Source organism: Piliocolobus tephrosceles, chromosome 1 (genome assembly GCF_002776525.5).
Source record: "Piliocolobus tephrosceles isolate RC106 chromosome 1, ASM277652v3, whole genome shotgun sequence".
NCBI lineage: Eukaryota > Metazoa > Chordata > Mammalia > Primates > Cercopithecidae > Piliocolobus > Piliocolobus tephrosceles.
Genome location: NC_045434.1, coordinates 199,301,412 through 199,325,484, shown reverse-complemented (window position 1 = coordinate 199,325,484; position 24,073 = coordinate 199,301,412). Strand labels below are relative to the sequence as shown.

The 24,073-nt window shown below is 48.5% G+C and overlaps 1 protein-coding gene across 4 annotated transcripts in view; it reads right to left on the bottom strand.

Moving 5' to 3' along the window:
- Positions 1-24,073, bottom strand: part of TCEA3 (transcription elongation factor A3) — a 46,282-nt gene that overhangs the window by 9,130 nt on the left and 13,079 nt on the right. For 3 of the 4 annotated variants that reach the window (XM_023219855.1, XM_023219856.1, XM_023219854.1), the window contains exons 5-8: positions 19,293-19,355; positions 7,167-7,330; positions 6,920-6,976; positions 3,228-3,382 (exon numbers count right to left, since the gene is read on the bottom strand). In XM_023219855.1, the coding sequence (XP_023075623.1) occupies positions 3,228-3,382; positions 6,920-6,976; positions 7,167-7,330; positions 19,293-19,355 (439 nt within the window). The remainder of the gene's footprint in view (positions 1-3,227; positions 3,383-6,919; positions 6,977-7,166; positions 7,331-19,292; positions 19,356-24,073) is intronic. The other variant, XM_023219857.1, reaches the window with a different exon arrangement.

The following is a 24,073-nucleotide window of genomic DNA, read 5'->3' as shown; positions in this document are numbered from 1 at the left end:
ACCACAATTCGATCCCTATTTGTTGAGCCCTGTGATGTACCAGACACTGTTGTCAGTGCTGGGTGGACTGTGAATGCTGGTTCTCGGGGCACTGACAGGATGGTATGTCCACTCAGCAGTGCTCATGGGTGTCTCAGAGCCTACTCCACTCTTTGCTATGTCTGGGTACGGAAGAAAAGAGAAGAAGGAAGAATGAGGGAGTCAGATGAACAAGGAAAGAGGCATAAAAAGGGAGTCGGGGAAGGGAATGCTGAGAGAGACACCGTCCGCATGGGTCCTGATGGGAGCTTCCCAGCGCAGCAGGCAGCTCAAGCCCAAGCTAAGATTTTTCTTTTTCTTTTTTTCTCTTTTCTTTTTTTTTGAGACAGAGTCTCACTCTGTCGCCCAGGCTGGGAGTGCAGTGGCAGGATCTCAGCTTACTGCAACCTCTGCCTCCTGGGTTCAAGCGATTCTCCTGCCTCAGCCTCCAGAGTAGCTGAGACTACAGGTGTGTGCCACCACACCTGGCTAATTTTTGTATTTTTAGTAGAGACGGGGTTTTGCCATCTTGATCTCCTGAGCTTAGGAGTTCTGCCCAACTTGGCCTCCCAAAGTGCTGGGATTACAAGCATGAGCCACCTCACCCGGCCTGTTGAAATCCTAACTCCCAGGTAAGGGTTATTAGGGGGTCTTTGGGAGGTGATTAGCTCTCAAGGGCAGAGCCCTGGTGCAGGGGATTAGTGCCCCTCTAATAGGAGCCTGAGAAAGACCCCTCCACCGTGTGAGGTTACAGTGAGAAGATGGCTGTCTATGAGGAAGCAGGCCCTCACTAGACACTGAATCTGCTGGTGCCCTGATCTTGGACTGTCCAATCTCTAGAGATGTGAGAACTAGGCCAGGCACGGTGGCTCACGCCTATAACCCAGCACTTTGGGAAGCTGAGGCGGGTGGATCATCTGAGGTCAGGAGTTCGAGACCAGCCTGGCCAACATGGTGAAACCCCATCTCTACTAAAAATACAAAAATTAGCCGGGTGTGGTGGCTAATCCCGGCTAACTTTTGTATTTAAAGTAGTAGTAATCCCAGCTACTCGGGAGGCTGAGGCGGGAGAATCGCTTGAACCTGGGAGGCGGAGCCTGCAGTGAGCCCAGATTGTGCCACTACACTCCAGCCTGGGCAAAAGAGTGAGACTCCATCTCAAAAAAAAAAAAAACACACACACACACAAAACAAGCAAACAAACAAACAAAAGAAATGTGAGGAATAAATGCCTGTTGTTTATAAACCACCCAGGCGATGGTATTTTGTTATAGCAGTCTGAACTGACGAAAGCACACTGTAAAGCCAAGTTGCAATTTATAACTCCAGGCAAATGCTGCTATTTACCCAAGAAGATCAGATCTTTAAATTAGGCAGAAAGATAACCCTGGTCTACCTGTGCCAAGTTCCCCATCTTATCCTAATGCCAAGGCTCTTTGCCGTTTGTTTTGGGTATTTGAGGAAAGCAGTGAACCCTCTCCTCAGAAGAATGTACGTACACACACTACATAACACAGACACACACTTCCACATGCCACACATACACACACCACACATGCCACACATGCTAACCACACACCACACACATACTTCACATGACACATCATACATACACTCCACACATCATACACAATACACACGCCACACGTCATGTACACACACTCCACACATCATACACAAAACACACACACTTCACACATCATACACAATACACACATACTCCACATATCATACACACCACACACACTCCACACATCATACACACACACTCCACACATCATACACAAAACACATACACTCCACACATCATACACACCACACACACGCCACACATCATACACACACGCCACACATCATAGACAATACACACATACTCCACACATCATACATACCACACACACTTCACACATCATACACACACACTCCACACATCATACACAATGCACACATACTCCACACAGCATACACAATGCACACACTCCACACATCATACACACCACATACACTCCACACATCATACATACCACACACATATACTAAACACCAAACACACCTCACACATCATACACACCACACACACACACTCCACACATACACAGCCCCCACACTCCACACATCATATACACCAGTGGTCCCCAACCTTTTTGGCACCAGGGACTGGTTTCCTGGAAGACAGTTTTTCCATAGACGGGGTGGGGGATGGTTTCAGGATGATTCAAGTACATCACATTTATTGTGCACTTTATTTCTATTATTCTTACATTGTGATATAGATAATGAAATAACTCTCCAACTCACCATAATGTAGAATCAGTGGGAGCCCTGAGATCCCTTGTTTTCCTGCAACTAGATGGTCCCCACTTGGGGTGCTGGGAGACAGTGACAGATTATCAGGCATTAGATTCTCATGAGGAGCATGCAACCTAGATCCCTCGCATGCACAGTTCACAATAGGGTTCATGCTCCTATGAGAATCTAATGCCGCCACTGATCTGACAGGAGGCGGAGCTCAGGCGGAAATGCGAGTGATAGGGAGAGGCTGCAAATACAGATGAAGCTTCACTCGCTTGCCCACTGCTCACCTCCTGTTGTGTGGCCTGGTTCCCAACAGGTACCAGCCGGTGGCCCGAGGGTTGGGGATCCCTAATATATACCATACGCACGTGCTCCATACATACATACATATACATACCACACACACTCCACAAACACACACCACACATGCACTCCACATAAACACACCACACACGTACCCCACATATACCCCTACACACCTCACACATCATATGTACCACACGGACACACACTGCACACGTACAGCCCCCACACACTCTACACAATCTAGCTCTGGGGCCAGACAGCTTGCCTCCTGGCCTCAGCTGTTTCTAGCTGTGTGCATGGGCAAATCCGTTCACTCCTCTGAGCCTCAGGATTCTCATCTGTAGAATGGGGATAATACAACTTGCTATCTCAGTTGGTGTGAACATAAACTTGGCCAATTAGCTGAACATGCTTAGCATAGCACTTAGAACCTATTAGCTGTGTTCAGGATTCTGCTAGTCCAGAGCCCGGTGGGGAGGCTGAGATGAGGCTGGTTGGAAAAGCTCCCTGGCTCATTGCTGCTGAGTCATGAGCCACTGACCCTCTGCACTAGGCAGGGCTGGGGGGACCTGGCTTCCTGCCCCACCATGCAGACGCCCTGCTCTCACCTCTGCTGTCATCTTGGCTATGAGCCCTGCAGAGATGGCCCCACTGAGCACATTCCGTCGCAGGCCGGGGTTCCTGGGGTCCTTGAGGTTGCTAATGCGGCTGCGCACGCGGTTCCGGTACTTCATGTCTGTGCCCTTGAGCTCTTGGTAGATATGTGACACAGTCAAGGGCCAGCCAGCCACTCGTGGAGGGGCACGGAAGGGTGCAGGCCTGGCCCTGATGCCTGAGGAGCTCCAGGACCCTCTCTTCCTCTCCCTGGATTTCTACAGGGGTTGGGCCCCTCTTTTGTGACCTCTGACTCCCCAAGTGGGGATCTCTCTTGGGCATTTGTGGTCAGCCAAGTATCAGAGACAGAAAACAGTCTCTGGGGTAAGATCAGATCATAGCAAGCACTATAGTGTCAGGGACACCAGGACCCTGGGTTTGTCTGAGCCTCTTGTGTGACCTCAGGTGAGTCACACAACCTCTACATGCCTGAGTTTCCTTATTTATAAAATACAAGGATTCTGTGAACTAAGTCACACAGTGCAGTAGTGTGGTGTCTGGGATATATCAAATGCTCAACATATATGGGCTGCTAAGATGATGAAAAGGATGCAGAGAACTTCTAGTTTGGAAGGGCCCCTGGAGGTTGTGAGTCCTGCTGTCAGAGGAAAAGATTAAGAGCCACATGTTTAAGGTTCTAAGAAGCCTTATTGCAAAAAAGAAACCACTGAGTTTTGTTTAATCTGGTGTTCCCAATACATTTGATTATAGAGTCCCCTTCCCCTCCATCCTTTCCGCTACAAGACCTGTTACCATCCCATGGAACCCACGCTGGGAATTGCTGGTCAGAGTTACTTCTCCCATTAATAGATGAGGCAGCTGAGGCTTAGAAAGGGTGCAGGCCCTTGCTCAAGGCCATGGGGCAAATTCCCGGCAGAGACAGGGCTGGAAGCCAGACCCCTCCTGACGGTAACACTCTCTCCACTCACCCAGCAGGAAGTCACCCCTGGCCACCAACCACAGTGAGTTTCTGTCCAAACACTGCATCCTAGGCAGGCTTCCGAGCCTCCCACTCCCTCCACCCTCTGGAGGAGCTCGGGGATCACAGCCTCATTTTCTTGGTCTCCTGAGCCAAGGAAGATCAGGAAGACAAAGCTGTTGCTGGGAATAACCATATACAAGAAAGCGACTGCAGGGAATGTGGAAAAATGAAAACAGATGACTTGCTAGAAGTGGTGGGAGGGGAGGTGGTATTCTTTCTTTATTCTGTTATTGTTTTAATGTTGTTTGTACAATAAAAGTGTGAAAAGCAAAGAATATGCCACAATGCATGTGAAAGCCAAAAAAAATGTTTTAAAATGTGCCACTTGGGATTCCTCGGGTGTGAATTGATATGTGGAGCCAGCAGGGCTGGCGATATTTCACCAGTCTCTGACTCCATCTCCATGCCCCAAGGTCACAGGAGGGGACGAGGTGGAGAGCAGACCAGGGGGCACCGGTCCCTCAGAGGAACTTTTGGCTGCATTGTTAGCACAGGGCCACTCCAAAGAGCACAGATCTATTTTAGGACACAGAGCAGTCAAGCCCCCAAATGTACCCTCCCCCTGACCTCCAGCTAGCTAAGAACAAAGAGCTAAAGGGTTTGATGCAGTTTTGATTTCCTCTCCTTTAGAACAGGGACATTCAGGCCGGGCGCGGTGGCTCACATCTGTAATCCCAGCACTTTGTGAGGCTGAGGAGGGCGGATCACCTGAGGTCAAAAGTTCGAGACCAGCCTGGGCAACATGGTGAAACCCCATCTCTACTAAAAATGCAACAAAATTAGCCAAGTGTGGTGGTGGGCACCTGTAATCCCAGCTACTTGGGAGGCTGAGGCAGAAGAACCACTTGAACCCAGAAGGCAGAGGTTGTAGTGAGCAGAGATCATGCCACTGCACTCCAGCTTGGGCAACAGAGCAAGACTCCACCTCAAAAAAAAAAAAAAAGAGGAACAAAAAAAGTGGATGGAAGAAAGGCTGGGAGTGGAACTTTGTACTGGACCATCTGCTGTTGTTTCAAACTGGGCTTAAAGGTGGAAAGGACTGGGCTTAAAGGTGGAAAGGACCTGCTTGGAGGGATGACTGTTCAGGAGAAAATGAAGATGAAACTAGTGATAGTTCTGATACCTTGTGTTCTGCCTTCCTGAATTAATGGGAAATGATGAAAACGTACTTTTTGAGGTGCTGAATGGCTCCAGACTTGTTGAGGTATTGCTGATTAATCATTAAATGAGGGTAGAGAGAAACCACCAGAAAATGAGTTAGAGGGAATTAGGGTAGGAGATGGAAATGCAAATTCGTCATCTGCAGATCGGCCCGACCCTCCCCAACAGACCCTGCTGAACTCCACAGGTAGAACCCAGGAGCCCTCAAAAGGGTCGCTCGCACCTCGCTGTGATGTGACACTTAGACTTCCTGTCCCCTGATTGCCTCCCCGCTCCAACACCACGCAAACCTTTGTCTCTAGTAAAAGAAGCTCCATGTTTTCATTCAATGGGGGCCAAGTGAGGAGGGATTTCTTTTTTTCTCCCAAGCCAAACATCTTTTGGTGTAAGAGATCTATTAATATATTCCAGTGGTGGTCACCTCTCCTGTCTACACAAGGCCCCTTTCAGGTGATAAGTTGGGGAGCAGGGGGCACATCGAAAGGGTTCAGTAGATGGAATCCAAAGACAAAGTCTCCAGTCCCGCTTTGACACTGAGCAGTTCTGAGCCTCAGACTCCTCTTCCGTAAAATGGGAACCGTCCCTACCTCACAGAGAATGCTGTGAGAGCTAACAGAGGTAGGAATTGTCAATTGGCCATCGCAGTGCTTGATATATATTTGGGAGTAAAAAAATGGGGCAGGGGGTGCTGGGCATGGTGGCTCATGCCAGTAATCCCAGCACTTTGGGAGGCAAAGCAGGGGTGCATCACCTGAGGTCAGGAGTCCGAGACCAGCCTGATCAACATCGTGAAACCCCATCTCTACTAAAAATACAAAATTAGCCAGGCATGATGGTGCATGCCTGTAATTCCAGCTACTTGAGAGGCTGAGGCAGGAGAATTGCTTGAACCCAGAAGTTGTAGGTTGCAGTGAGGTGAGATTGCGCCATTGCACTCCAGCCTGGGCAACAAGAGCGAAACTCCGTCTCAACAACAACAAAAAAAGGGGAGCTGTTAACATCAGAGGATGGGAGAAGGGAAAAGGCTGAGCATGAGAAATGCTGACCTCTCGGTCTAGTCTGTTCCTGGAGGTAACGACTTGACCAACTGAGGCACGCGATTACACAGCCTAGCTGGCACAGCTGCTGAGCCTCCAGGTTCCAGGGTCACACTTTCGGGGTTCAGATCCCATCTCTGCTACTACTGTTAGCTGTATGTGCTTTGGGAAATGATTTGACCTCTCTGAGTCTCAGTGACTTCACCCATGAAACTGGATAAATCAGGGAACCTACCCTGTGGGGTTGTTATCAACACTAAATGAGGTACTGCTCATTTTCAAGTTTTGCTGGCAGGTATAAAATAATAATGAATGTCAGATAGAATTAAGAGCTCTGGTTCAGGGGCAGAGCAGGGGCTGTTCCCGGAGCCCTTCCTTTCCTTCCTCTCTCCCAGCTCACTTGCACCTCAGAGGGGTGCTGCTAGACGGTCCAGACACCCACAGCCCTGGCACAGTTCAAGGATATGATCTTCGATTTCTGATGCCATCTTGTCACAGTTGACTCCATAGTCCTTGTAATCATCTAAAAGAGATTCGAGAAATACAGGTATCAGCCAGACACAACATAGGCAGTGAAGCCCGCTTGTACGAGGAACTACAGTGTTCCTGTACCATCCCCAGGGGTGCTGAGAAAGACTGAATCTCATCTGCCCTTGGTGAGATTGGGAAAAGGAACCCCTTCCCTCCCTCATCCCTAGCCCAGGCTCTCTCACCATCCGCCTTCAGGGCTGCTGACAGCATCTCCACACACTTGTCCCGGACAGAGTCCCCTGTGAGATAGCAGGGGGCCAGAAGACAGACGGAGGAGGCAAACGTGGGGGTCAAGGGGCTGCTAGGTGTTCTGGGGCTCTCTGCTTTTGATTTGCTGCTGTTTGATCTGAGGATGACAATCAGTAACAGACATTTGACATTAAGAGAGTAAAGCATTTATTGAGCAGCATTCTAGATGTCTTGATGGATGATCTCCTATAATCCTCATAACCCAATGAGGTAGGTACTATTTCAGGCATTTGACATGGATCATCTCATTTAATCCTCGTGACAACCCCATGAGGTTGATACTATTCTTATCCCCATTTGAGAGACGCCTTTTAAAGTGCATGGTAGAGAAAGATGTATCTAAAGCTCAGGTCACACATCGACGAACCAGTAGAAACAGAATTCAAATCCAGGCAGTTGGCTCTTAACCAGCCACTGTGCTTTCCTCATTGTAGAACAGTGTAACGCCACCATTAATTATATGCAATTGATTATGCACTCTGCTAGCTGCTATCTATGCTCTCCTAAATGTATGAACTGCTTATTCACTCATTCACTAAATATTATAGACACTTATTCTCCAGGCACTTGCCAAGAACAAGGGATAATGCAGATAAGTCAGCAAAGCTCCTTCCCTCAAGGGGCTCACAGTCTAGTGAATAGCGACTATCTACCACCATTTAAAAGGGCTGGCTTTACTGGATGCCAGAACTGTGCCAGGCACTTTACAAGAATTTTCCAATTTAATCTTCATACCTGTCCCAGGAGGTAGATACTCTCATCATCCCCATTTAAAGATGAGGAAATAAACCCAGAGAGGTACACCACTGAGATTTGCCTAAGGCTATACACCACCACGATTTGAACCCACATCTATCTAATTCCAACACCTATGCTCTTTTTATTCATTTATTTTATTTTTTGAGATAGGATCTCTCTCTGTCACCTAGGCTGGAGTACAGTGGTGCAATCATGGCTCACTATAACCTTAACCTCCTGGGCTCAGACAATCCTCCCACCTCAATCTCCAAGGAGCTGGGACCACAGAAGCACACCATCATACCTGGCTAATTTTTTTTTTTTTTTTTTTTTTGAGGCGGAGTCTCGCTCTGTAGCCCGGACTGGAGTGCAGTGGCCGGATCTCAGCTCACTGCAAGCTCCGCCTCCCGGGTTTAGGCCATTCTCCTGCCTCAGCCTCCCGAGTAGCTGGGACTACAGGCGCCCGCCACCTTGCCCGGCTAGTTTTTGTATTTTTAGTAGAGACGGGGTTTCACCGTGTTAGCCAAGATGGTCTCGATCTCCTGACCTCGTGATCCACCCGTCTCGGCCTCCCAAAGTGCTGGGATTACAGGCTTGAGCCACCGCGCCCAGCCTCATACCTGGCTAATTTTTACATTTTTTTGTGGAGATGGGATCTCACCATGTTGCTCAGGCTGATCTAAAACTCCTGGGCTCAAGCAATCCACCTGCCTTGGCCTTCCAAAGTGCTGGGATTACAGGTGTGAGCCACCACACCCAGTCAACACCTATGCTATAATCTATGATGTACTATCCAAGAATGATCTCATTCTGGTTTTGTTTAAAGTGTATATATATGTGTGTGTGTGTGTATATATATATATATATATATGCATATACGCACAGACATTTAGAAGGCTAACTATGTGGCTCAAGCTGTCATAACAAAATATCAGACTGGGTGGCTTCACTAACAGAATTTATTTCTCATGGTTCTGAAGGCTGGGAAGCCCAAGATCAAGTTGCTGGCCAATTTGCTTTCTGGTGAGGGCTCTCTCTTTGCTTGCGAATGGCAATCTCCTCATTGTATTCACATGGTGGCTCTTCTCATAGGGACAGTAATCCTATTGGATCAGGGCTCCACCCTTACGACCTCATTTAACCTTAATGAAGGCCCTATCCCCAAATACAATCACAATGGGGTTTGGGATTTCAACATATGAATTTTAGGGGGTCACAAACATTCAGCCCGTAACACCATGTTAATAGCAATTATCTCTCTGAGGTGGAATGATAGATTTTCTTCGTTTGCTTATACCTATTTGCTAAATCTTCTATAAAGAACATATCTACTTTTGTGATGTGAGAAACACTTTTTTTTTTTTTTTTTTTTTGAGAGGGAGTCTCGCTCTGTCATCCAGGCTGGAGTAGAGTGACACAATCTTGGCTCACTGTAACCTCCACTTCCTGGATTCGAGCGATTCTCCTGCCTCAGCCTCCCTAGTAGCTGGGATTACAGGCGTGCGCCACCACGCCCAGATAATTTTTGTATTTTTAGTAGAGATGGGGTTTCGCCATGTTGGCCAGGCTGGTCTTGAACCCCTGACCTCAGGTGATCTACCCGCCTTGGCCTCCCAAAGTGCTGGGGTTACAGGCATGAGCTACAGTGCCCAGCCAAAAAATGCATTTGTGCCAGAAATGCATGGAAGTGTGGAAGACCAAGGTTTGCATGGGCAATGTCAAAGGGCTCAGTGTAGCTGGAGTGTGAGGGCGAGGGAGCTTGTAAGAAGAAGAGGGAGTTGGAGAGAAAAGATCTAACCAGACTCTGGGGTTTGTTAAGGATGGTAAAACAAAAGCCACCATTTACCACAGGTCTGCTCTTTATTCTTCTTGATAACCCTAAAAGTCACAAACTACTGGGCCCATTTTACAGATGATGGAACGGAGCCTTGAAGAAGTGAAGTGTGTCAATCATAGCTTACTGCAATCTCGAACTCCTGGGCTCAAATGATCCTCCCGCCTCAGCCTCCCAAGTAACTAGGACTCCGGGCAGATGCTGCCACACCAGGCCAATTTTTTTTTTTTTTTTTTTTCTGTAGAAATGGGGTTCTCAATATGTTGCTCAGGCTGGACTCAAACTCCTGGCCTCAAATGATCCACTCGCCTTGGCCTCCCGATGTGCTGGGATTACAGGCATGAGCCACTGTGCCTGGCATGACTTTGTGATAGTTGCACAACTCCCTCCCTCCAGAGATGTTTTTGCACTATTCTTAGGGTAGGAGCCAGGAAGTCAGGAACTCTCTGTCTTCATTCCTCTGCTCTTCTCACCTCCTTTTTCAATAACCCATCAGAATCTGCCAGCCAGCCCCTATATCTCTGCTCAGAAAAAAGTGGATTCATCAGAGTTGAAAAAATTAAGGTCCCCTCCTGGAGTGAAATTAAGACCCACTCGAGGGTCTTACCAAACTGAGCCCTTGTGGAAGTGCCCAGAGAGCTGCTGCATTTCCTCACTCCAGGAGGCACCATTCACATTATTAGCTTGATAACTCCTGTAATTGTACAGTGCACAGCCTGGGCAGCTGCACCAGGCAGCCTTGGGACCTGGATCCACAGCTGCTTCTCATGTTCACTTTCAGGCTGTAGACATGCTACTTCCTTTCAGGAAGAAGAGGATTCTGGACTTCTGACAAAGTCTTTCAGGCCCAGGGAGTTGTGTCTGAGAGTGAGGCTGACTGAGTAGCCCAGGCTTCTCAGGATCAACAACCTGGAGTTACCAGAGAATCCCATCCAACATCCAGCTGGGCACAGCTCAGTGTGGACTCTGCTGGTGACCTCCCTGTCCCCTACCTCTTGCTGTTTGGCCTGCCCTTGGATCCCCTCTTTCACTCCAGACCCCTGGACCTTTGGGATTTTTGCATTCTCTAGAGACTTGAGGTTCCTCAAAGGCGTCTCCGTGCATACCAGTGAGGTGGGCCGGGGATGCAAAGCTCTGTTCTTATAAGGTTTACATTCTGAATTTCTAAAAATTTCGTCCAAAGGGATTCATTTCCTAGCTTTTATTTATTTATTTATTTTTAATGCAGTTTTGAAACTTACTGTCCTAGATTAATCTAGCCTTGATTCTACCCGACCCTGCCTGACAACTGGGTTGCCTGGCAGCACGGTGGAGGGACAGGGAAGCTGAGATCCAAGCAGATTTTTCCTGGAGTCAGACTGCAGCAGGAGGTTTGGGTGAGGAAAGGCTGGACAGGGTGTGAACTACTGGGGCTGTCGGCAACCAAAAATGGATGTTCCTGCCCCCAAGCCTGGTCCTGGTCACCGGGTTCCCGCCTGAACAGTCACAACAGCCCCCAAACTGGTTTCCCTGTGTCCTCTTCCCCTACTACAACCCATTTGCCAAAGGGCAGCCAGAGGGACTTTTCAAAAATCCACAACTGATCAAGTCACTCCCCTGCTTCTAACCCTCCAACGCAGGGTTCTCACCCCCTGGGGCCATGGACCAGTACCGGTCTGTGGCCTGTTAGGAATCGGGCCACACAGCAGGAAGTGGGCCTATTGTGAACTGTGCACGTGAGGGATCTAGGTTACATACTCCTTACGAGAATCTAATGCCTGATGATCAGAGGTGGAACAGTTTCATCTTGAAACCATCCCCCACAAGCCCTGGTCCCTGGAAAAACTGTCTTCTATGAAACCAGTCCCTGGTGCCAAAAAGGTTGGGGACTGGTGGTGTAACAGCTTCCAATTATTTTTAGCATAAAGTAAAACTCCTGGCCGGGTGCAGTGGCTCATGCCTAAAGTCCCAGCACTTTGGGACATCGAGGTGGGAGAATCACTTGTGGTCAGGAGTTCGAGACCAGCCTGGCCAACATGGCCAAACCCTGTCTGTATTACACATAGAAAAATTAGCTGGGTATGGTGGCGCACACCTGTAATCCCAGTTACTCAAAAGGCTGAGGCACAAGAATCGCTTGAACCCGGGAGGCTGAGGCTGTAGTGAGCCGAGATCACACCATTGCGCATCAGTCTGAGCGACACAGCGAGACTGTGTCTCCAAAAAAACAAACAAAAGGCCGGGCGCAGTGGCTCAAGCCTGTAATCCCAGCACTTTGGGAGGCCGAGACGGGCGGATCACGAGGTCAGGAGATCGAGACCATCCTGGCTAACATGGTGAAACCCCTCTACTAAAAAATACAAAAAAAAAAAACTAGCCGGGCGAGGTGGCGGGCGCCTGTAGTCCCAGCTACTTGGGAGTCTGAGGCAGGAAAATGGCGTAAACCCGGGAGGCAGAGCTTGCAGTGAACTGAGATCTGGCCACTGCACTCCAGCCTGGGCGACAGAGCGAGACTCCGTCTCAAAAAAAAAACAAACAGAAAGAAAACAAGAAAACTCACCACAGCCTCCCAGCCACTGCACTTCCTGCCCCTACCCGCTTTTTGAGGTAATCTTATGCCATGCTCTTCTCACGGTTTACGGAAGGCCCCCACAGCACTGCTTCTTTCTGTTCCTTAAACATACCCGTCCTCCCACTGCCGGGCCTTTGCACAGGCTGGTCTTCCTTCCTGGAATGCTCTTCCTTCTCCAGGTCTCAGCTGGCGTGAGGGAGGCCTTCCCTCACCACCTCAGCCAAGGCTGACAGTCCCCGTCCTGTAACCCCCTAGCACATCACCTGATTTCTATCTTTTACAGCACTTATCCAAGTGTATGATTGACTTGTTCATGTGTTTATAAACATCGTCTGCCTCCATCTCCAGATTACAGGCTCCAGAGTATTGGGACCCTGTCACAGGTTCACCGCTGCATTCCAGCTCCTGTAACAGTGCTCTAGGTGGACACTTGATACATCGTTGCTAAACGGATGGATGAATGAATAAATGGATGAATACATGATGAATTAATTGAGGAACTGACCACAGAGAGACGAAAGGCACATCCAGAGGGTCCCCCAGGGCTGAAATGTGGAAAGAAGGTCCTCTTTGGAAGGACAGTGGCTCCACTCTCTGGGCCTAAGAGAGGGATCGGGAGTACGAGAGGGATCTCTCTCAGAGCCAGCCTCCGTCAACTCCCAGCACCCAGGTAACGCCACCTCCTGCAGCTGGGATGGTGCCTCGCCGACCTGTGTGCACCCTTGCACACTCTCAACAGCTATGACTCACCACAGGAAAACCGTCAGGGGAGCCTGCAGCATGCTGCTTTGAGGGAGCCCCAATGAGTGACAGTAATAATGGTGGGCATTTTTGAAATGACTGCACTGAGTTAGTTTACTTATTAAGAACCTAGGCTCTGGAGTCAAACTCCCAAGTTCACAGCCTGATACCAATACTTTGTAGCTATGTGACCTTGGTTGGGTTCCTTAACCCCTAGGTGCCTCAGTTTTTTCACACGTAAAATAGGTTAAACAATAGTACCCATCTTAAGGGGCAGATGAAAGTAACTAAGTGACAAAGTGTTACGCAGTTTACATAGATAACCAGGTTTCATGTGAGTATTATTACAAAGTATTATGTGTTCATTGAGCACTTACATGGTTTGGGAACAGTGCTGGGTATTTCATTACCTCATTTAATCCTCACAGTGACCTTGAGAGGGGTTCATAATTGTCTCCATTTTACAGATCAATAGATTGAAGCTCAGAGAGCTGAACTGAATTATCCGTCCAAGTTACTGTCCCAAGTTACCCATCCAGTTAGCAAAGGGTATAGTCAGACCACGAACCTGTCTGTCGCCCTTCCAAATTATTTTCAACACATCAACTATGTCTCTAAAAGAAAGGTTTCCAGAGTCCTCTGACCTGAGCAAGACTAGGCTGTTTGGAGCACTTCTTCCCACCTTCCTGGCAGGGCACACCCAGCCCTGGTCCCGCCTCCCCGGTTAGGAGCAAGCTGGCTGGCTGGCTGGAATTCGTGTCTGGGCAGCATTTCAGGCAGCCACACTCATTTTACTTTCAGTGCACACGCCTGGGAACTGAGCCAAACTGCAGAGAGGGCATCACCGGCCGGAGTGGGATTGGGGGTTGGATTTATCAACAGCTTCCTTCTGCTCCCTGGATGGGCCTGCACCGCACTAGCCCTTTAAATACCCTCCTACCGCAGGTCTGAGTAGAGGCATCTGGAGGCCGGGCTCGCTGCTTCTGTGCGCCACCTCGAGGACATTTCTGTTACTACATCAGCGAGTATGCTCTACAAGTGGCAAATCATTCTGACAGCCAGGTAAAAGGACAACTGAGAACAGTCAACTTTCTCCCCTGTCACCATGGTATCCTTCGTGATCTTCTTCCTGGTACTCCAGCTACAGTTCCCAGAGCATCGTGCTCACTCCCACTTCCACACCTTTGCATGTGCCATTTCTTTCTGCTTGAAATGACTCTCCTGACTTGCCTCCAAAACTCCTCCTATTAGACTTTCCATTCCCAGCTCAAATACTTTCTCTTCCATGAAGCCTCCTTTGACTTTTATAGTCATACTGAGACACACTTCCTATGCTCCCACGGTGTTTTATACCTACCCCTTTCTAAAAACATGCATTTTGGTGTCTGCCTCTGCACTCATGGTTAGCCCTAAGAAGGGAGAAGTGATGAGTTTTAACCTTTGCCTGGCCTTAGAGGTCGAAAACAGGTAGGCTACAAATATGTTTTGTCTCCCTACTGTGTCACAGAAAAATGTGAATATGTTGCTGATATTGATAATTGGGAGTTTTGGTCGGGCATGGTGGCTCACACCTGTAATCCCAGCACTTTGGGTAGTTGAGGCAGGAGGACTGCTTGAGCCCAGGAGTTCGAGACCAGCCTGGGCAACAAAGTGAGACTCTGTCTCTACAAAAAAATATTTTTTAAGTTAGCCGGGTGTGGTGGTGTGCACCTGTGGTCCTAGCTACATGGGAGGCTGGGGCAGGAGGATCACTTGAACCCGGGGGTCTGAGGCTGCAGTGAGCCCTGTTTATACCACTGAACTCCAGCCTGGGCGAGATCCTGTCTCAAAAAAGGTGGTTGGGGGGAATCTCATATGAAAATCTAGGTGTCTGGTTTTTCTTTAAGTAATTGGAAGACATGGCACACTGGACCTGCATTTCCCCAAAGCAACAATCCGCTGGGGTGGGGCAGTGGCTGCCCCCTCCAGACAGGCGTGTACTTTCTAGTTTGCCACGATCTCCACTAGTCACCCAGTATATGCATGTGCCCTTGATCCCTGGAGAATGTTGAATTTGCAAGGAAGTGCTCAATAGATGTGCTTGCCAAATCAATGAATGGATGAATGAATGAAAGAGAAAAATGAAATAGAGAAATAAATCGTGCAGGAAACAGTCTGGGTAGGAGATAAATTAATGAGATTTGCAGCCGGGCATGGTGGCTCATGCCTGTAATCCCAGCACTTTGCGGGGGCCGAAGAAGGTGGATCATGAGGTCAAGAGATTGAGACCATACTGGCCAATATGGTGAAACCCCGTCTCTACTAAAAATACAAAAAATTAGCTGGGCATGGTGGGCCGCACCTGTAGTCCCAGCTACTTGGGTGGCTGAGGCAGGAGAATCACTTGAACCCAGGAGGTGGAGGTTGCATTGCACTCCTTCCAAAGAGGACCTTCTTCTTTCCACATTTCAGCCCTGGGGGACCCTCTGGATGTGCCTTTCATCTCTCTGTGGTCAGTTCCTCAATTCATCATGTATTCATTCATTTATTCATTCATCCACTCCACTGCACTCCAACCTGGTGACAGAGTGAGACTCCATCTCAAAAAAACAATGATAATGAGACTTGCTTGTGTCCCTTTTGGTTTCCTATCCTCAATACTGAACCAGCAGGAAATGGCACAGCTTCTGGAAGGACAAACAGATTCTGTCTGACTGACCTTTAGAGAAAGAATGCATTATGGGAGGGAGGTAGGAGATTTCCAGACCATAAAGGCAAAGTCAGGAGGAGTCTGGAGGCTCAAATCCTTACATGAATGTCGAGTGTTTTTATTTTTATTTTTTTATTTTTTTATTTTTTGAGACGGAGTCTTGCTCTGTAGCCCAGGCTGGAGTGCCGTGGCGTGATCTCAGCTCACTGTAAGCTCCGCCTCCCAGGTTCACGCCACTCTCCTGCCTCAGCCTTCCGAGTAGCTGGGACTACAGGAGCTCGCCACTATGCCCGGCTAATTTTTTATATTTTTAGTAGAGACGGGGTTTCACCGTGTTAGCCAGGAATGGTCTCAATCTCCTGATCTCGTGATCCACCCGCCTTGGCCTCCCAAAGTTCTGGGATTACAGGCATGAGCCACCACACCCCGCCCGAGTGTTTTTATTACAGTATCAAATCCAGAATGTCACAAGTGGCCAGTGTTTCATCTGGCAATAAGATGACCCTTCATTATCCAGGAAAGCCTTCACACTTGGCATCTCTGGTTCCTGCCACGAAATGTCAGGAGTATCCCCCTCCTTCTCGCCCTACCCCTACTTTGGCCCAAGTCATAGTGACAACCAAAAATGCCTCCACAGATTTCTAAATGACCCCTGCTGAGATCCACTGGTCTAGAACCTGGATGACACTGGAGCCACCATTTCTAGGCCTGACCCACATCAGACATTGCTAATTGACTGCAGAACTTTTTCTACAGCCTCAGATTCCCTCTCCAATCAGCACTCCAGATAGCTTCCACTCATCAGCTGGAGCGGCTGCCATGCTGGATGGAGGTGTGCAATACAGCCTAGGCCTGTTTAATCTTCATAAAACCTTAAACAACCTAATTTTTGTGTCTCTACTTTTCTTTCCAATGGCAATCTTACTGATACATTAGGCTTAAAATAATTCTGCAACTTCCCACCAGGGTGCCCCAAAACCCAATATGGCCCCATGGACCCTAATCGTTCTCCTTGATCTGCTGCTTGGCCACTTCCTGGCCTGGCCTGTTCTCCTTGGCCCTGTTTCTCCTGCTCTGACCTCTGACCACTCTCTTGGACCACACTTCACACCCATTCCTTTATCCACAATCTCTCCTTGGTGCTCTCATCCAGGTTCTTCAGATGTCAGTTACACACTAATGACTACAATTTTTGTTTTGTTTTGTTTTGAGATGGAGTCTCGTTCCGTCCCCCAGGCTGAGTGCAGTGGCGCGATCTCAGCTCACTGCAACCTCCGCCTCCCAGGTTTAAGTGATTTTCTTGTCTCAGCCTCCTGAGTAGCTGGGATTACAGGCACCTGCCACCATGCCCACTGACTGTTGTATTTTTATGTAGAGACGGGGTTTCTCCATGTTGTCCAGGCTGGTCTTGAACTCCCGGTTTTAAGCGATCTGCCCACCTCGGCTTCCTGAAGTGCTGGGATTACAGGCATGAGTCACCGCACCTGGCCTTGACTCTGCAATTTATATTTCCAGCTGAGACTTTCTTCCTGAATTGTAGCCTCATATAATCCAACTGCATATTCGACTTCTCCAACTGAATGACTAACACACGCCTCGAATCCAACACATCGAGACCTGAACTCTGAATTTTCCACCCCAAGCCTGATTTGCATAAGCACAGTCTTCCCCATGCCAATTCATGGCAACTCCATCCTTGCAGATGCTCAAGTGAAAAATCTTGGACTCATCCCCGACTCCTCTGTTTCTCTCATTCCCCACATTCAATCTGTCAGGAAGTTCTGTCAGCTTTCCTGTCAAGATATATCCTGAAACCACCCCTTCACCCCACTTCCACCATTACCTCCCTGATCCAAGCCACTGTGATCTCTTGCCTGAATTACCACAACAGCCTCCCGGCTGGTGTTGCTGCTCCTTCATTCCTGGCACAGCAGCCAGAGCCATCCTGATAAGTTTGGTGACATCATTCCCGCCCTCGGTATCCTCCAATTGCTCCAGCTTTACTCATTCCCCCAACTCTCCCCCTTGCTTAAACTACTCCAGCCCTTGGCCACCTCACTGCTCCTTGATTCTGCCAGGGACACCCCAACCTCAGGGTGCTTGGCTTGGAATGACCACAATATCTGCTTGGCTAAATTCCTCTTTCAAGCTGTTGCCTAATGGTCACTTCCTGGAGGCCTTTTCTGACAGCTCCATGAATATCCTTCCCCAATCCTCTTCCCTCTCCGCTTTTGTTTTCCATAGGACTTGTCACCTTCTAAACTTTACCTGTCGCCCCCTATTTAGACTAAAGGCCCCCCATCACTGCAGGGCTTTTTGTCTCTTTTGTGAATTTCTGTATCCTTGGCACCTAGAATAGTTCTCACCACATAGTAAGCCCTCAATAAATATTTGATGACTAAACGACTGGATGATTTTTTGGGTAGACATCCTAACCAGTTCAGCCCAAATCCAGAGAGAGCCCACTCCAGGTAGAGGCTTTTTTTTTTTTTTTTTTTTGACAGAGTTTCTCTCCAAGTTTTGCTCTGCAGCCCAGGCTGGAGAGCAGTGGCGCGATCTCAGCTCACTGCAAGCTCCACCTCCCAGGTTCACGCCATTCTCCTGCATCAGCCTCCCAAGTAGCTGGGATTACAGGTGCCCACCACCATGCCCAGCTAATTTTTTTGTATTTTTTTTTAGTAGAGACAGGGTTTCACCATGTTAGCCAGGATGGTCTCAATCTCCTGACCTCGTGATCCGCCCACCTCGGCCTCCCAAAGTGCTGGGATTACAGGTGTGAGCCACTATGCCTGGCCATTGTTTTGTTTTTGTTTTTGAGATAGAGTCTCACTCTGTTACCCAGGCTAGAGTGCAGTGGCGTGACCTCGACTCACTGCAACATCTGCCTCCTGGGTTCAAGCGATTCTCCTGCCTCAGCCTCCCGAGTAGCTGGGATTACAGGTGCCTACCATCATACCTGGCGAATTTTTGTATTTTTAGTAGAGGCGGGGTTTTGCCATGTTGGCCAGGCTGGTCTCGAATTCTGACCTCAAGTGATCTGCCTGCCTCGGCCTCCCAAAGTGCTGGGATTACAGGCATGAGCCACTGTGCCCAGCCTAGGTATCGGCTTTCAAGACCTCTGTCCTCACTGGGTTCAATCAGACCTTGAGACTGGTCCCCTGACAGTGATGGGGCAACAGCAACCAGTCAGCCGCCCCAGGGAAGGAGCCACACACCTGATTCGGGGGCCCACTTGCTAAATGGATGGATGAATAAATACGTGAATGAATACATGATGAATTGAGCAACTGACCACAGAGAAATGAAAGGCACATCCAGAGGGTCCCCCAGGGCTGAAATGTGGGAAGACTTTGTGGGTCTTAGAATATGGGGGCAACATAACGTAGGAGGTTTCTTCCTTCCCTCCTTTCCTCCTTTCCTCTGCCTTAGGCTTCCTCCATAAAAACAGAGAAGGGGACACAGGCTGAATAGGACATTGGGATGGAGAAGGCTGTGGCTTCCTTTACCTTTCCACTGATGGCCTTTTTGGAGAGGAGGTGGCAGAAGACTTGGAGTCCACAGAGTCCCTCCTGAAAGAAGAGAAATTGGCGATGAGACTGCTTTGTAGGCTAGCATCGGTGCTGACAGGAAGGTGGGGGAGAAAGCATCCTGGGAAAAGGCCAGCTGGATTGAGGCTAAGGAAGCCCACCCGGACCACAGCCACCGGGGAGAGGGAGCTCCAGGCGGTGCCGGCTGGTCATGACCTTCACCTACCCTCCATCAAATGAACCAATACAAGGGAAGGAAGTCGATATCTGCCAAGGGCCTAACACATGTCACGCGTATGTGACATGTGTTGTGTTGCTCATTATTAACAACTATTCTCAGCAGGCCCCTGTCCTCCTGGCTGTCAGGCAGGCCTTAGCTAACTGGAGTCCACAGAGACTGGATTTCTGGAGTTATCTGTACTCATCTGGAACCAGAGAAACAGAGAGATCAGCTTCAGCCTCCCTGGCAGGCACTTTAGGAGGAGGAGAGGAGAAACACATGGGCCTTGGGGATAGAAGAGCTGGGTTAAAATAGCAATCAAAAAAGCAAGAGACAAAATTAGATGCGGACTGTGACTAAAGTCACGCAAGAAAACCAATGCACAGGAGAAAAAGCAGATCTAAAGAAAATATACTCAAATGCTGTTTACAGCTAGGGTGATGGGTTTAAAGGTGAATTTTTCAACCAGGCGCGGTGGCTCAAGCCTGTAATCCCAGCACTTTGGGAGGCCGAGGCGGGCAGATCACGAGGTCAGGAGATCGAGACCATCCTGCCTAACACGGTGAAACCCCATCTCTACTAAAAACACAAAAAACTAGCCGGGTGAGGTGGTGGGCGCCTGTAGTCCCAGCTACTCGGGAGGCTGAGGCAGGAGAATGGCATAAACCCAGGAGGCGGAGCTTGCAGTGATCCGAGATCGCGCCACTGCACTCCAGCCTGGGTGACAGAGCAAGACTCCGTCTCAAAAACTAAAAAATAAAAAAAAAAAGTGAATTTTTCCCCCAATTTTTCCAAAACGCATGCAGCTACATTCTTTTTATGATATATAATGTAGTTCTTCCTTATACTGGTTTTAAAAAATTAATCTGTTTGTTAATTGCAAACCCCACTCCCCATCTCACTTACCCTGCCCTCCTTTTAATTCCACAGCACATGTCACCTTCTAGCATATTTGACTAGTATAATTGACTCTTTTTTCTTTGAGATAGAGTCTCACTCTGTTGCCCAGGCTGGAGTGCAGTGGTGCTACCTCAGCGGCTCACTGAGACCTCTGCCTCCTGGGTTCAAGTGATTCTCCTGCCTCAGCCTCCCGGGTAGCTGGGATGACAGGCACGTGACACCACGCCTAGCTAATTTTTATATTCTTAGTAGACAGGGGGTTTCACCATGTTGGCCAGGCTGGTCTCAAACTCCTGACATCAGGTGATCTGCCCACCTCGGCCTCCCAAAGTGCTGGGATTACAGGCGTGAGCCACCACGCCCGGCCAATTTACTTATTTATATTTAATTATATTTATTGTCCGACACCCCATGTAAATTCCACAAGAGCAGCATTTGGCAGGTTTTGGTCACTGTGGTGAACACTATCTGTGCTCAGCCCACTTCCCCTTGGGTGGTCACTCTCTCAGTGGCCTCTGGACCCAAGAGCTGCCTCCTGCAAGCTCCCTAGGGCCTCTGTTTGAGGGAGTTCTCTCCCTCAGCTAGGCTGGCTGGAAGTGCTGGTCACTAACAGGAGCAGCCCTTCACCAGACACATGGGAGAGGGGAAGAGAGGTCCTCATTCACATGCCCCTGCACTCCCACAACAGGCCCTGGGAGTTCTTCTGTGGGGTTTCTCCTTAGTGCCCCTTGTGGATAGACAATGCAAGCAGGAACCATAAGCTGGAATTCCTACAGTGGGAGAGGGGAGAGAAGGCACGAGACTCCACCCTGGAGAACCACTTTCTGACTCTTCCTCGTTGCTTTTCTTTTTAGAACAAATCAGAAATGCTCTGTAGTTATTGCAAATGACTTTTATGAAAACTATTCAGGAACATGAAAAAATGCTTAGAATACGATAGCAAGATAAATAAAAAGGTGACATATTAGTTGATACAGGTCTGGGCTAGAGCATCAGGAAAAGTCTAAAGATTAGACTGTATGGCCGGGCGCGGTGGCTCAAGCCTGTAATCCCAGCACTTTGGGAGGCCGAGACGGGTGGATCACGAGGTCAGGAGATTGAGACCATCCTGGTCTACACGGTGAAACCCCGTGTCTACTAAAAATACAAAAAACTAGCCGGGCGAGATGGCGGGCGCCTGTAGTCCCAGCTACTCGGGAGGCTGAGGCAGGAGAATGGCGTAAACTCGGGAGGCAGAGCTTGCAGTGAGCTGAGATACGGCCACTGCACTCCAGCCCGGGCGACAAAGCAGGACTCTGTCTCAAAAAAAAAAAAAAAAAAAGATTAGACTGTAAGAAAATAGAAACCAGCTGGGCGCAGTGGCTCACACCTGTAATCCCAGCACTTTGGGAGGCCAAAGGAGGAAGGTCACTTGAGTCAGGAGTTCGAAACCGCCTGGTCAATATGCTGAAACCCCCATCTCTGCTAAAAATTCAAAAATTAGCCGGGCATGGTGGCGTGCTCTGTAATCCCAGCTACTCGGAGGCTGAGGCAGAAGAATCACTTGAACCTGGGAGATGGTGGTTCCAGTGAGCTGAGACCATGCCAGCCTAGGCGACAGAAAGAGACTCTGTTTCAAAAATAAACAATAAAAAAAGAAAGAAAATAGAAACCATGTTTCGAAGACCTGTATTACAGGTACTTCATCAGTTTGTAAGGCATGAGTCCAAAACAGCTAGCAGTTTGCTTCTCGAAATGTCCCTGAATTGTGTGCAGTTACTCGGGCAAGTGGGTTAGGACCCTATCATGAGACAGATGGAAGGAAATACTCCAGCACAATATTTTCTCTAGGAGCAAATGAGATGTGGTGATCAGGGGACAGGGAAGTGTGTCAAATGGGTGATGTCTGTCAAGATGACATGGCACAGAATATCAGCATTCTAGCCAGGCCTTGGAGATGTGGCACATCAGTGAAAAAGGAGTCTGGAATTTATTTTTATTTTTATTTATTTATTTTGAGATGGAGTCTCAATCTGTCACTCAGGCTGGAATAGAATGGTACCATCTCAGCTCACTGCAACCACCATCCCTTGGGTTCAAGGGATTCCCATGCCTCAGCCTCCCAAGTAGCTGGGATTACAGGTGTGTGCCACCATTTTCAGCTAATTTTTGTATTTTTAGTAGAGATGGGGTTTTGCCATGTTGGCCAGGCTGGTCTCAAACTTCTGACCCCAAGGGATCCGCCCATCTTGGCCTCCCAAAGTGCTGGGATTACAGGCATGAGCCACTGCACCCAGCCAGGGGTCTCGAATTTATGCAGAAGAAAAAGTGGACTATGGTGAATACATGGATAAAAATAATGGGAGGTGACAAGCAACAACAATCATAGTGAGGCAGACATTTAAAAATAAATACGCGCCGGGCGCGGTGGCTCAAGCCTGTAATCCCAGCACTTTGGGAGGCCGAGACGGGCGGATCACGAGGTCAGGAGATCGAGACCATCCTGGTCTACACGGTGAAACCCCGTCTCTACTAAAAATACAAAAAACTAGCCGGGCGAGATGGCGGGCGCCTGTAGTCCCAGCTACTCGGGAGGCTGAGGCAGGAGAATGGCGTGAACCCGGGAGGCGGAGCTTGCAGTGAGCCGAGATCGGGCCACTGCACTCCAGCCTGGGCGACAGAGCGAGACTCCGTCTCAAAAAATAAAAAATAAAAAAAAATAAAAAATAAAAAAAAATAAATATGCATTCATTCACTCCAAGAAAAGTAACAGGCAAGGCAAGGGTTAAAAGAAAAGAACACATTTTCCTCTGCCTAGCAAGCTCACTTCAAGGACAGTTATAAGATAACGCTGTTTGAGAAGCCAAGGCCAAAGGAATGGGCTCCAGACCCCCCTCCTCTCCAGAGCAAGGTTGAAGGAAAAAAAGAAAGACACATTCCTTTACTATTACTCCTTTCCCTGGCTTCTTAAGCATGACTATGTTTTACAAATGTCTGCATTTAGCCAGTTCTTTTTTTTCTTTCAATACAGCTACAAGGCCACCAGCTATGCAAGGCCACAAGTTATGCTATGCTGTAGATTATGTGACCTATCATATAATTAACTGCTTTTGCTTTGCTTCTGTACGACTGCTTATAAAAACCCTGCTCTGTCTTTGTTAAAATGCTCAGTTTTTTAGATATGAATCCACTGGGCCGGTGCATACCTTAAATAAACAGTCCTCCTGTTCTCCTATTGGTCTCTCTGGTCTTCAGTTTCCCACAACAATAGCTGATAGTAGCATATTTCTGAGTGACCAGAGAAAGGAGAAGGCATAGAATGGGTGACTCTTCTTTGGCCATTGTTTGCTACAGTCTCATTTCCAAATCATGTATAATCTTTATAGTTCCTAAGGACAAAAATTCAAATACTGCTTTATATTTAAAAAAGTAATTTGCACCCACACTCCCAGCTACTCAGGAGGCTGAGGTTAGAGGATCACTTGAGCCTAGGTGTTGCAGGCTGCAGTGAACTGTGACCATGCTACTGCACTCCAGCCTGGGCAACACAGTGAGACGCTGTCTCAAAAAAAAAAAAAGTCAGGCACAGTGGCTCACGCCTGTAATCCCAGAACTTTGGGAGGCCGAGGCGGGTGGATCACGAGGTCAGGAGATCGAGACC